The sequence below is a fragment of the Equus quagga genome, chromosome 2, assembly GCF_021613505.1.
Source record: "Equus quagga isolate Etosha38 chromosome 2, UCLA_HA_Equagga_1.0, whole genome shotgun sequence".
Lineage (NCBI taxonomy): Eukaryota > Metazoa > Chordata > Mammalia > Perissodactyla > Equidae > Equus > Equus quagga.
This window is the reverse complement of record NC_060268.1, coordinates 70,343,851-70,358,800: the sequence shown is the minus strand read 5'-3', so window position 1 is coordinate 70,358,800 and position 14,950 is coordinate 70,343,851. Positions and strand designations below refer to the sequence as shown.

The 14,950-nt window shown below is 41.1% G+C and overlaps 1 protein-coding gene across 2 annotated transcripts in view; it reads right to left on the bottom strand.

Moving 5' to 3' along the window:
* Positions 1 to 14,950, bottom strand: part of TBC1D2B (TBC1 domain family member 2B) — an 82,820-nt gene that overhangs the window by 44,452 nt on the left and 23,418 nt on the right. For both annotated transcript variants that reach the window (XM_046652855.1, XM_046652856.1), the window contains exon 3: positions 9,263 to 9,428. In XM_046652855.1, coding sequence (XP_046508811.1) covers positions 9,263 to 9,428 — 166 coding nt within the window. The remainder of the gene's footprint in view (positions 1 to 9,262; positions 9,429 to 14,950) is intronic.

Below are 14,950 nucleotides of genomic sequence, written 5' to 3'. Positions count from 1 at the left end.
AATTGACAGTTTCCCAAATACATTCTTTTCATGAAAGGTGGAAGGAACACTGGGCTCCAATCAAGGGACCTAGGTGCCTTCCAGCTGTCCACACACTTGCTGTGTCCCTTGAGCAAGTTGCCTTACCTTTCTAAGTCTCAACTTTCCAGCCTGTAAAATGAAGGGACAGGCTCTCAGCAGCTTTCTAACATTTTAGGAGCACAGCACCCTTTTGTTAAGGAGCAGGCTGACAGGCTGAAGCCGATAAATGCAGTGCTGCTGGAGTTGCAGGACTCTGAGGATGCAGCCCCACCTCACCTCCTCCCTGCCACCTTCCCCTGGGTGCTGGCAGATGAGTGGGACTGAATCAGATGAGATGGGGCACACCGGGCAGAAAGATATCCTGGGGATGAAGGTCCTGGGTGAAGAATAAGGTGCAGAATGACAGGAACACAGTGGCCCAGGGAGTAAGACTATGGGGAAACAGTTGCCCAAGGAATAGATTCAAGTTAGACTGCAGAGAACCTCAGATGTCGGACCAAGGAGCTTAGAACTGACCCTGCAGGCTGAGGAGCATCAGTGATACTTCTGATATGGGGTGACAACACAAGCAGAGCTGTCTGGAGATGACAGAAGAGCAGAACATGAATGGATGGGAACCAGCAGGACCAGGAGTGTGGGACTGCTGCAAAAAGCCAGGAGGGGGGCAGCCAGGAACCAATCCAGTGCTATAGGGGATGGGAATCTCCCTCACGAGGGCTGGCTCCTGAGGTCTGGGTTGCCCTGCCACATCTCATTCAGTTTCAGTATAAGGCTAGGCCTTATCTTAAGAACTGACAACACAAAGAGAATCAATTTGTTAATTTGAATTCAACCATAAAGGTACAAAAAGAAAGAAGTCACTTTCTGAAACAGCAAGTCCCTGTATGTGTAGCAGTTCCTATGGCCAAACCACTCCCACCCTGAAAACCCAGGGGACCACCTCTGGGTTCAGCTGGCCAACTGCATACTGACCACTGGGCTGGGCACTGCAGGAGAGCAAGAAGCTTCCAAGTCCCACAATGCACGGCCTCTACAGCCTTCCTACTAATCCTCATTGTCTAAACAGAGGCTCCTGTTCTGTGGCCACCAGGTGGAATGCTTCAAAGAATAGTAAAAACACCTCTACACTCAAAAACTACAACTCAATAATAAAAAGATAACATGGACCATTTCCAATTCTGCATGTAAGGAGCCCCTCTGTCCTAACAAGTAAAAAGCTAAACAGACTGAAAAATCAACAACTCTCCTTGGATCAATAAAAAGGGAGGACACAGGGCAAATCACTGCCCCAAGACTAGAGAGACAGACAGGCAAACACGGGAAGACGTGCCTTTCTGGAGCAGAGAGTCACTAGTGGAACCAGGGCCAGGTAGGAAAAACTACTATAATTGACAAGTTGCTGGAGGCTGAGTGCCAACAACTCTGAGTTAAAAACTCTAGGGGACCCAGGTATAGGGGGCCCCCATAATATAGTGAGATTCAGCCCAAGAGCTCCACCGTTCCCATAGCGAATATCAGAGAAAAATCCCCTCAGGCTTCTGGGCAGGGAGAGCTGAACCCCGTTGAAATACTCCAAAGCATGCTGTTCTTAACAAGACCTGCCTTCAGGGGAAACTAGTTAACCAGAGCCTAAACTGCTGGGGTATTATCAGAGCCTAATGATCTGCGGGGAGGGGAAATACCTAACTCCAGCCCCCTCTAGTCACCCTGTCCCACCTAAGGGAGAAGAAAAAGACTGAGACACACTTGTGAAGTTCAGAGTCCAGAGGCACAGGCTTACTGAAAGACAGAGACCTAATCGTGGGACTACAGTACACTTCTCCTCCCCCATACCTCACCACTACATCACTAAAGGCCTATTTACAGCAGTTCCTTTTACCTAGTACATCACGTCCAGCTATCAAGAAAAGATTACATGAATGGCAATTAGATTTTTGGTGGTGAACATGATGCAATCTATACAGAGGTCAAAATATAATAACGTACACCTGAAATTTATATAATGTTATAAACCAATGTGACCTCAATTAAAAAAACGAAAAAAATCACAAGGCATACCAAAAGGCAAAAAACACAGTTTGAAGAGACAAAAGCAAGTATCAGAACCAGACATAGCAGGGATGTTGGAATTATCAGACCAGGAATTTAAAACAACTATGATTAATATGCTAAGGGTTCTAATGAATAAAGCAGACAGCATGTAAGAGACGGATAATGTAAGCAGAAAGACGTAAATCATAAAAAAGAACCAAAAAAAGTGCTAGAAATAAAAAACACTGCAACAGAAATGAAGAACACCTTTGATGGGCTTATTAGTAGAAAGGATACAGCTGAGGAAGGAATCTCTGAGCTAGAGGATAGATCAACAGAATCCTCAGAAACCAAAATGCAAAGAGAAGACAGACTGGAAAAAAAACCCAGAAAAGAATAACCAAGGACTGGAGAAGAATTGCAAAAGGCATAAGATATGCGTAATGGAAATACTAGGAGGATAAAAAAAGAGTGAAAGGAACAGAAGAAATATTTGAAACAATAATGACAGACTATTTCCCCAAATTAACATCAGACACCAAACACAGCTCCAGGAAGCTCAGAGAACACAAAGCAAGAAAAATGCCCAAAAAACTATACCTCAGCATACCATTTTCAAGTTATAGAAAATCAAAGACAAAGAAAAAAAAATCCTGAAAGAAGTCAGAGGTAATAAAAACACCTTACCTACAGAGGAACAAAGATCAGAATTACAACTTCTCAGAAACCAGGCAAACAAGAAGAGAATGGAGTGAAATATTTAAAGTGTGAGAGAAAACCCCACCAACCTAGAATTCTGTACCCTTCGAAATTAGCCTTCAAAAGTAAAGGAGAAATAAAGACTTTCTCAGGCAAACAAAAATTGAGGGAATTGGTTGCTAGTAGACCTGCCTTACAAGAAATGTTAAGAAGTTCTTTAGAGAGAAGGAAAATAATACAGGTCAGAAACTTAGATTCAACATAAAGAAAGGAGTATCAAATAAGGAATAAGTGAAAGTAAAATAAAAACCTTTATTATTCTTATTCTAACTATCTAACGAATAGCAGTTTGTTCAAAATAATACCAACAATGTATTTGACTATGTATACTACATATACATATCATGCATATATATATACACTTATATGTATGCTTTATATGCAAGTAAAATGGATGACAACAATGATACAAGGGACTGGAGGAAGGAATTCGGAATATTTTGCTACTATAAGGTACTCACATTACCTTTGAAGTGGTATAGTGTTATTTTAAAGTGGATGTGGATTAGTTGTAAATGCATACTGTAAATGCTAGGGCAACCACTAAAAAAAGTAAAGTATAACTGATATGCTAAGAAAGGAGAGAAAACGGAATCATATAAAATGCTCAATTAAAACCACAAACAGCAGGGGGCCAGCCCCATGGCCTAGTGGTTAAGTTCACATGCTCCACTTTGGCGGCCAGGGATTTTGGGGTTCAAACCCTGGGCACAGACCTAGCACTCCTCATCAAGCCACGCTGTGGTGGCGTCCCACATAAAATGGAGGAAGTCTGGCACAGATGTTAGCTCAGTGCTGATATTCCGCACACACACACAAAAAAAACACACACACAAAAACCCACAAATGGCAGAAAAAGAGTGGAAGACAAAAATAGGAACAAAGACCATGGGCAACAAATAGAAAACAGTAATGAATACGGTAGATATTAATCCAACTATATCAATAATCACTTTGAATGTCAATGCAACCGCCTAAATGCACCAATTAAAATACAGAGATTGTCAGAGTAGGTCAAAAAACAAGACCCAACTATCTGTTGTCTATAAGAAACCCACTTGAAATATAAAGACACAGACAGATTAACAGCAAATGGAGAAATATATACCATGCCAAGACTAATCAAAAGAAAGCACGAGAGTTATATTAATTTCAGACAGAGCAGACTTCAAAGTAAAAGAAGTTATCAGGGATAAAGAAGGGCATTACATAATGACAAAGGTGTCAATTCTCCAAGAGGACATAACTCTTAACATGTATGTGCCAAACAAGAGCATCAAACTATGTGAGGCAAAAATTGATAAAACTACAAGGAGAAATGGATGACTTCAATATTACAATTGGAGATTTCACCCTTCTTTCAGAAATGGACAAATCCAGCAGACAGAAAGTTGGTAGGACATAGTTGAACTCAACAACACCATCAATCATCTTGATATAACTGGCATCTATAAATTACTTCATCCAACAACAGCAGAATACACATTTTACTCAAGCTCACGTGGAATATTCAACAAGATAGACCACATTCTTGTACATAAAACATACTTTAACAAATCTAAAAGAACAGAAATCATACAATGTCTGCTTTCAGACCACAATGGAATTAAACTAGAAATCAGTAACAGAAAGATAATTGGATAATCCCAAAATATGTGGAGATTAAACAATACACTTCTAAATAACACACGGGTCAAAGAAGAAATCCCAAGAGAAATTAAAAAACATTTTGAACTAAATAAAAATACCAAAATTTGTGGGATGCAGCAAAAGCAGTGTTTAGAGGAAAATTTATAAAATTGAATGTATATATTAGAAAAGAAGAAAGATCTAAAATCAATAAGCTAAGCTTCCACCTCAGGAAACTGGAAAAAGAAGAGAAAATTAAGCCCAAAGTAAGCAGAAGAAAAGAAATAAGAATTAAAGCAGAAATCAATGAAATTGAAAACAGGAAATCAATAGAGAAAATCAATAAAACCAAAAGCTGGTTCTTGGAAAAGATCAATCAATTTGATATGCCTCTAGCCAGGCTAACTAAGAAAAAAGGAGGGGGCCAGCCCCATAGCCAAGCCGTTAAGTTCACACGGTCTACTTCAGTGGCCTGGGGTTCACCAGTTCGGATCCTGGGTGTGGACCTATGCAGCACTCATCAAGCCATGCTGTGGAGGCATCCCACATAGAGGAACTAGAGAGACTTACAACTAGGATATACAACTATATACTGGGGCTTTGGGAGGGAAAAAAAAAAAAGAAAGAAAAAAGGAGGACACAAACTACTAACATAAGAAATGAAACAGGATATCATTACAGAGCCCATGGAAACTGAAAGGATAATCAAAGAATACTAAGAACAACCACTCACAAATTTGATAACCTAGACAAAATGGACCAATTTGTTGAAGGACACAATCTGTCAAAACTCACACAGGAAGAAACAGATGATCTGAACAGGCCTATATCTATTAAAGAAATTGAATAACCTTCCAAAACAGAAAGCACCAGGCCCAGATGGGTTCACTGGTGAATTCCATCAAACATTTAAGGAAGCAATTATACTAATTCTCTATAACCTCTTTCAGAGGACAGAAACAGAGGGAACACTTCCTAACTCATTCTATGAGGCCAGCACTCCCCTAATGACAAATCAAAGACATTACAAGAAAACTACAGACCAATGTCTCTCATTCATAGATGCAGAAATGCTCAACAAAATATTAGCAAATCAAATCCAACAATGTATAAAAGAATTATACTCCACCAAGTGTGATTTATCTCAGGTATGCAAGACTTAGTCAACATTCAAAAATCAATTAATGTAATCCATCACATCAACAGACCAAAAAAGAAAACTTACATAATCATATCAATAGATGCAGAAAAAGAATTTGACAAAATCCAACATCTATTCATGATAAAAACTCTCAGTAAACTAGGAATAGAGGGAACTTTCTCAATGAGATAAAGACTATCTACAAAAAACCTAGAGCTAACATCATACTTAATGGTAAAACACTCAAGGTTTTCCCACTAAGATAAAGTACAAGGCAAGCATGTCCCCTCTCACCACTCCTTTTCAACATCATACTGAAGTCTCTGCCACTGCAGTAAGACAAGAAAAGGAAATTAAAGGTATACAGATTGGGAAGAAAGACATAAAACTGTCTGTATTCACAGGTGACATGATCATCTATATAGAAAATCTGAAAGAATCAACAAAAAAACTCCTGGAACTAATAAGCAATTATAGCAAGATTGCAGGACACAAGGTTAACACACAAAAGTCAATTGTTTTCCTATATACCAGAAATAAACAAGTAGAATTTGAAATTAAAAAGACAGTATCATTTACACTAGCACCCAAAAACATGAAATACAGGTAAATCTAACAAAACATATACAACATCTATATGAGGAAAACTACAAAACTCTGATGAACAAAATCAAAAAAGAATGAAATAAATGGAGAGATATTCCACATTCATGGATAGGAAGACTCAATATAGTTAAGATGTCAGTTGCTCCCAACTTGATCTATAGATTCAATGCAATCCCCTCATCAAAATCCCAGCAAGTTATTTCGTGAATACCAACACAATAATTTTAAAGTTTATATGGAGAGGCAAAAGATCCAGAACAGCCAAAATAATACTGAAGGAGAACAAAGTGGGAGGACTGACACTACCCAACTTCAAGATTTACTATAAAGCTACAGTAATCAAGACAGTGTGGTATTGGTGAAAGAATAAACAAATATATTAATAAAACAGAATAGAAGGCTCAGAAGTAGACTCACATAAATATCCTCAACCGATCTTTGACAAAGGAACAAAGGCAATACAATGGAGCCAAGATAGTCTTTTCAACGAATGGTGCTGGAACAACTGGACATCCACACGCAGAAAAATGGATCTAGACACAGACCTCACACCCTTCACAAAAAATGGATCACAGACCTAAATGTAAAATACAAAACTATAAAAATCCTAAAAGATAACACAGGCGAAAACCTACATGACCCGGATATGGTGATGACTTTTTAGATTCAACACCGAAGACATGCTCTACGAGAAAATAATTGACAAGCTAGACTTCATTAAAATTAAGAACTTTTGCTCTGCAAAAGACAACATCAAGAGAATTAGACAACAAGCCACAGACTGTGAAAAAATATTTGCAAAAGACATATCTGATAAAGGACTGTTATCTAAAATATACAAAAAATTCTTATAACTCAGTAATTAGAAAACAAACAACCCAATTAAAAAAATGGCCAAAGACCTTAACACATCTATTAGAATGGCCAAAATCTGGAACACCAACAACATGAAATGCTGGTGAGGATGCAGAGCAAGAGGAACTCTCATTCATTGCTGGTGGGAAGACAGTTTGGTAGTTTCTTATAAAACTAAACATACTCTTACCATCCGATCCAACAGTCATGCTCCTTGGTATTTACCCAAAGGAGTTGAAAACACACAATGTTTATAGCAGTTTTATTCATAATTGCCAAAACTTGGAAGCAATCCAGATATCTTTCAGTAGGTAAATGGATAAACTGTGGTACATTCAGACAATAAGATATTATTCAGCACTAAAAGAAAATTACCTATTAAGCCATGAAAAGATATGGAGGAAAAAAAGAAGATATGGAGGAAACTTAAATGAATATTACTAAGTGAAAGAAACCAATCTGAGAAGGTTAGATACTGTATGATTCCAAATATATGACATTTTGGAAAAGGCAAAACTATGGAAGCAGTAAAAAGAGCAGTGGTTGCCAGAGATAAGAGGTGGGGGTGAGATGAATAGGCAGAGCACAGATGATTTTCAGGGCCGCAAAAATACTCTGTATGACAAAATAATGACAGATAGCTGTCATTATACACTTGTCCAAACCACGAATACCATGAGTGTACAATACCATGAATGAACCCTAACCTAAACTATGGACGTTGGCTAATAATGATGTGTCAATGAAGGTTTATCCTTGGTAAAAAAATGTGCCATTCTGGTGAATGATGTTGATAAATGGGGGCTATGCATGTGTGGGGGCAGGGAATATATGGGAAATCTCTGTACCCTCTTTTCAATTTTATTGTAAACCTAAAACTGCTCTAAAAAAATAGCCTTAAAAAAATGCAATTAAAAAGTAGACACAGGGTCTAAATAGATGTCCCTCTAAAGGTATACAAATGGCCAATAAGCACACAAAAAGTTTTTCAACATCATCAATCATCATGGAAATGCAAATCAAAACCACGAGATACCACTTCACATCCACCAGGATGGCAAGGATCAAAAAATCAGATAATAACAAGCGTTGGCAAGGACGTAGAGAAACCATAACCTTCATACACTGCTGGTGGGAATGTAAAATAGTGCAGCGTCTTGAAAAACAATTAAGTACCTTCTCAAAAGGTTAAACACAGAGTTACCATATGACCTAGCAATTCCACTCCCAGGTATATACCCAAGAGAAATGAAAACACGTGTTCACACAAAAAACTTGTGCACGAGTGTTCACAGCAGCATGATTCATAATAGTCAAAAACTAGAAACAGCCCAAACGTCCATCCACTGAAGAATGGATAAACAAAATGTGGTATACCCATACAATGGAGTGTTATTCAGCAATAAAAAGAAATGAAGCAGTGACACATGCTACAACCTGGATGAACCTTGAAAACATTATGCTAGTCAAAGAAGCCAGACACAAAAGGTCTCATATTGTATGATGCCATCTATATGAAATATCCAGAATAAGCAAATCCATAGAGATAGAAAGTAGATTAGGGGTTGCAGAGGGCTGGAGGGTAGGGGTTCGGGGTAAATGGGAAGTGATTGCTAATGGGTACTGGGGTTTGTTCTAAAAGTGATTGTGGTGATGGTTGCACAACTCTGCATATATACTAACAACCACCAAACTGTACATTTTAAATGGGTGAATTACATGGTATGTGAATTACATCTCAATAAAGCATTTTTTAAAAACAAAAACAAAAACAAATCTACCTCCCCTCTCACTAGCCCATGCACAAGCAGATGACAGAAGTCCAGAGCACAGCACCTAAGGAAACCCTGGGGTCCTAGAAAGGGAGCTGGCCCCTGGGGCAAGAAGCCCCACCTCTGCAGCCTGGGACCTTGGGACCTTAGACAAGGACGCTTCCTGAGTCAGTTTCTGTTTCTGTAAAATGTCAACCATACGACCTCCCTCACAGAGTGGAGCAATTAAATGAAACCATGAGTGTGAAAGTATTTGGCACAGTATCAGGGACATAATAGGCCCTCTATACAAGCTGAGAAAACCCAATGAACTGTGTGAAAGCACCTTGTAAATGACAAAGACCTTCACCAATGAAAGGTGGTTTTATAATTTCATATATAAAACCATAATATATATTATCAGAAATAACCCATTTTCAGTTTCATATGCTGCTTTCCAAAGACTCACTTGAGCTCAGTGCCCCACTGTTTCAAAGAGAAATTAATGGGATTTGGATGCCCTGGGGCTGGCTGACTTGCAGCTTGTTCTCCCACCAGCTCTCCAGGGACAGTTTCCACAGCTAGGAAATTTCTGGCTTTTTCTGCAGAAGCATTTGGGTGTGGGTAAATTAAATCTGAAAGAAAGGCAAACAAATGTCAGTTACTCAAAGCTTCTACACAGAACTTGATATCCTACATAAAACACTGACGATATACTATAGAAATCTACACTATATGTATTCTAGTATATTTTTAATGTATACTAGATAAAAATTCAATCTGTGGGTGGCTTTGGTGTTCTGCAACCATTTCATCTAAAGTAGATCCATGTTTCTCAAAGGAAGGTCGTGATATGCTTCAAACCCCCCAGTGCTCACAGTGGCAGCCCAGGGAAAGGAGACACTGGGGCTGTCCTCCGCTGTCCTGTAGACCAGGGGACCTGGCACAAAGCTATGAGCAAAGTCCACTCACTGGTACCAACACAGAACAATTTTCAGGATAAACTGTCAGGTAAGAAAAGCAAACTGCAGATCAAATTATACTACACCCCCTTTTCTCTAAGAAAGTGGGAGGCATACAAATATACACATATTTACTAGTATGTGAAAAGAGTGACACTGAAAAAATAAGTTTGCATATCACAGAATAGTAGTTCAGTAAATTCATAGGCAAATGCACCGATGCTAAAGCATAATCAAATTTCAGACTACAATATCTTTAAACCGTAGGCTTTTGAAATATTTAAGGTTGAAATGATATGATGCCAGCATTTGCTTCAAATAACACATTATTTGCTTCAAAATAACAAAATAAAGTGGGGAGGGGTATCAATGAAACAAGATGGGTCATGAAATAATAATAGTTGAAATTACCTAATAAACAGGGGGGTCATAGTATGTTATCCTCTCTTTGCAAATGTTTAAAACTTCCCATAATAAAAACTTACTTTTTAAAAGTTTTGCCAAAAACATATCCACTACAAATACTTCGTATTCTTCCAGATGATGTAATCCCCCTGAGAATACGGCATGTTTGCAAACAGAATTTAACACTGCTTCACAATAATCAATTTGATCTATACTTCCCTTTAATAAAGCACCTCTACATTTGCAATATCAACCAAAACAAAATCAGAATGGGACTGCTGAACACTGATATCCAAGAAAAACTTAATTTCTAATCAGATGAGCACACCACCTGAGTCACTCAGGACAGGTCTCTGCAAAAGTTACTGAGCACTGGTGGAGGAAGCAAGCACAGGGCATCCTGGGCCACAGGGGCCCTTGGAAATCTGTGTCCCAAAGGAGAACACCTTACGATTGGCTTGTTCTTTGCAGGCAGGTCACTAACTTGACCATGGGCAGTGTGAGAAGGGTTCCGAGAACACACTGGAAAAGCATCCTGAGTGTGACATGAAGAAGTGATTGCTGTGTACCTATCAGGGGAATCTGGCTCTGGCCAGGAGAGTCAATACCCGGCTTATAATAGGAAAAGCAAAAGGGTGTGTTGGGAGACAGAAGAATTACGGGCTTGGTAATGGATTACCAGTTTGAGTTAAGAAAGCCAGAAGTTACAAACCACCATGGATTCCCAATTCTTGGTTCAAATGACTCTCAAGTATTAAGCACTAGGTGCTGAGAGTTCAACAGATGAGGAGACAGAGCTGTTGCCTAAAGGAGAACACATCTAGGAGAGAGACACAAAATAGTAAAACGTCAAGCTAGAAGTCACCACAGAACACCTCGAGTCCCCGGTACCCAGACCCTTCCTCTGAGCCTTATGGTTCCAGGAAATGCCTTAGAGGGAGAGGAGGAAGGAATCCCACCCCAGCTTCCACCACAGCAGTTCCTCTTTTCACTCTTTTATATATTGGCGCTCCCTTGAAGATTTCATTTGGAAAAGGACTTCCCATAAACAAACAAAAAACAAGTTCAAACACCACTAATAGGGTCTAGTCTCCTCTACCTACTTTATTTGTCAGCAGATGAAAGCCCAGAGCCAGGGCTAAACATGTCACCTGCCCCTGCGGTAGACAAACCTCACAAGCAGGTGCAGTAACTGTACCTCTCAGAGGTGGCACCCCACATTTGGAGTGTGTGTGTCAGTCAATGGGCAAGAAGGATGCTCAACCTCCTTTATTCAGAGAAAGATAAAACTGACACACAGGCTTCTCAAAGGTGGGCTTTCACAGACCCCCTCACAGGCAAAGCACTCCAATTCTAAGCCAAGCCAGGAAAGAAACACAATGTACTGTAAGGAGCCGAGCCCAGCCTCTCCTTCCTGTGTGGGCTGGCGGCAAGGTGAGGAGCAGCCCCTCTGCAGGCGGGTGCAGACTATCAAATGCTCTTGTGTGGCAAAGCACCTACAAGCAAGGAAACCCCAGACCTTGCAGCACCCCTCAGCCCACACTGGAAACGCTTCCTGAGGAACTCGGGGCCCTGGGGGTGGGGTGGAGAAAAGCGACTGGAGGCCAGGGAGGATGTAGGCAAAACAGGCCATTTCTAAAAGTAAGTATGTGACATGAAAAAGAAGCTATTTCCCAGTTTTTGCTATTATTGTTATTTTTGTCTGGTTTTCGGTTTTTAACAGACCACGTGAGATTTAATTAAAAAGCGGAGCTGCTGGCTTCTCCTCAACACATGTCCTAACATTAGCATTCAGGGAACTGCCCCAAGAAGGACACAAACTAGGACACGGCAATATTTACTTGAGGTCTTCAAGAGGATGGACTGGATTCACAAACGTGCTTTATCTTGCAACCTCAGCGGGAAGAGAAAGTCTATGCTGGAAGGATTGTGGTATTTAGACCTTCTCTATTCTTTTTAAACATTTGCAGCCTAAATGACAACTCTGTGTGAGTTTTAGACTACAAGTTTTACATTTCCTATGTTGTGACTCCAGCACGGCCTCAGTGCCAGGGTGGTCTGCAGCCGTCTCGGCTTCCAGAGCTCCATGAGCCCTTCCTACTGGACGGCACTCTAACAGACAGGGACCCACCCAGGGGAGGCTCCTGCTCACATCTGGGAGCCTCAGTGAGTCTGTCCCCTCCTCCCACGCTGCCTCAGTCGGGCCCAGGCCCTCTGCAGAGAGCAGAGCTGAGTGGAGGATTCCCAGAAAACCAAACCCAGGACGCAGTGTCATCCAAGAAAGAAGAAAAGGGCACTGGGAGAAGGCCATTCCCACGTGTGTCCAAGACCACTGGTAAGCAAGCCTGGCAATCACTGTTGGGAGTTGGAGGAGGACAGAGTGGGGTTAATCTGAAAAAGCTGCTTCTTTTCTTTATCTAAGTGAATTTTAGTCTAGATTGTGAAGGAGTGGTCAAGAGCAGTAGAGATATCTTCCAAGTGAGGGCCTAGTGTGCATCTAAGCACCAAAAAGGAGATGTCGCAAGCCACCTGGTTCTGAGAGGCCCCAGGGTAGGCCAGCACATGTGTCTAGTTAAGTTACTTGTCCATCTACTTTCTCCCATCCCCCACCAAGGACATACATCTTGTGAGAAATGGACACGGGTCTGATTTCCTAACAGCTGCATACCCAACACCAAGCACAGAGGAGGGACTTAATGAATACTGAGGGACTCAATAAATTTACTAAGGGATTCAATAAATGGCTGAATGAATAAATAAAAAATGGAAACCTACTAACATGGTACAGCAGGGAGGGCCTTCTTCAAGTTGAGAAAATTGAGCAGGAGGCAGGAGAGGTCCCTGCAGTTTTCTAATCATTGTCCTCTCTCCTGCCACCTCTGAAAGACCCCCTGAATTAGGGGTAGGAGTGCACACCTGATTCCATGGCTTCCCTCTCTTTCCCCTCACATGTCTCTGCTCTCCTGAGATTTCGCTCAGTTCCCCAACCTCAACATCAACACAGCAACATCAACCCTGTGTTCCTCTGCACCTGATCCCACCCAGAGCATGTCTGCACTGGCACCAAACTCCAGCCTGTTCTGGACAGTCTCCTTTCAGATCTTCTCCAGGAGGCTCCCAGAAGACTCCTCCCAGATATCCCTGGAATCTAACCCTGCTCATCATCTCCGTCCGCCCTCCCTCCCACACTTAGGCTCCCTTTCAAAGCCTGACTTTAGGAGTTACAAAACCTTCAAGTCAGAAGGAACCTCACACAGCATCTTGTTCACAGATGCGGAAACACTGTGCCCAAAGTCTCCTAAGCTTTCTCCACTAGATCACGCTGCCTCTCAAACACAATGCTGCTAATTACCATGACTTATACTTAAAAATAACACGTGGCATTTTATAGTATTTTACAAATGAGATTACATAAAAGCACAGCTTCTTTGATCACTTTCTGGGATCATGACATTCACTGATTACGAAGAACTCCCATGACTTTGCCAAGACTGGGTCTGCATTCCACCCTGTGGTTTTCCTTCTCCAGCCCCAGCACTGCACAGAGAGCACAAACTGCAGGAGGACAAAGTGAATTGCCACTTCCCTTCCCCTCCCCCTGCTCCTACACAACAGTTACACTGTGTGATGCAGCTGCTTCAGAGGAGGAAACGTGTGGTCATCCCTCAAACCGTCTCCACGAGACCATTTTCTGCAAGAAATACCATCTGTACTCCAACTCAAGAAGTCTCAAAAACACAAAGTCTTGTTGTCCCTTGCTTGATTGCTTATTAGTTTGAGGGAAATGAAGTAAACAGAATGTGCTGGACATACATCCTGAAACGAGGCTATTAGCTATTTATGGATGCCTCCTGTGGCTCTGGCTGCCTCATTCTCAACCACTGTGAAGGTCTGTGGACCTTTGCTTTTATTTTAGCAAGTTATTCCTTCATGTAGAAAGCAGGTCTTTATTTACCATAACACAGAAGACGCTGCAGAGTGGTGTCTGAGGCATGGCATACTTTCAGAGGCCATGCTGCAGAATGGACAGCAGACAGAGCAGATAAAGAGATGACAAAGTCATCTCACTTTCTAATACTTGCTTGATTAATATAAAGCTGCAAATTCCAATCACACAGGTAACAAACTCTTACTCTGAAGACGTGAACTCTAGAAAACAAATTTAATATGGGCAATTATGTGACAGTGCCAGCTGCCTATGCAATACTCATTCTAATTCTGCCTTCTTTACAGACTCTGGTTTTGACAGTGGCAGCATGCTTGGTTTAAACACTTGCCTCCCGAAAATTCCTTCCAGCAAAGGATGGCCATGTGACATAGTTCTAGCTAATGAGATATAAGCTGAGGTTTTCTGGGAAAGTGTTCTTTTTGATATAGGTGCCACCCCAAGGGACAGCTAGCATGAGCAGGAAAGCTAATACACTAAGAATGAAGAACAGAATGCGTCCCTCAGTGGCACTGGTGAGTAACTTTGCCAGCCATAAACTGCCTATCATGAGACAAATCCCTATTTGAAAGTCTCTATTAGTCAGGTTTCCTGTTAATTGCAGCTGAACATAATCCTAACCATTTCAAAATTATATCTCATATATATATATATCTTTACACTTAATAATACAGCTTGCCATCTGATCCTCATAACAGAACTATGAGGGGGGTTGACAAGGTCATCGTGAGTACTGCAATCCCATCTGAACAACTGCCTGGGGGCCAGCCCCATGGCCAAGGGGTTAAGTTCACGCACTCCGCTTCTGTGGCCCCCGGTTTTGCCAGTTCGGATCCTGGGAACA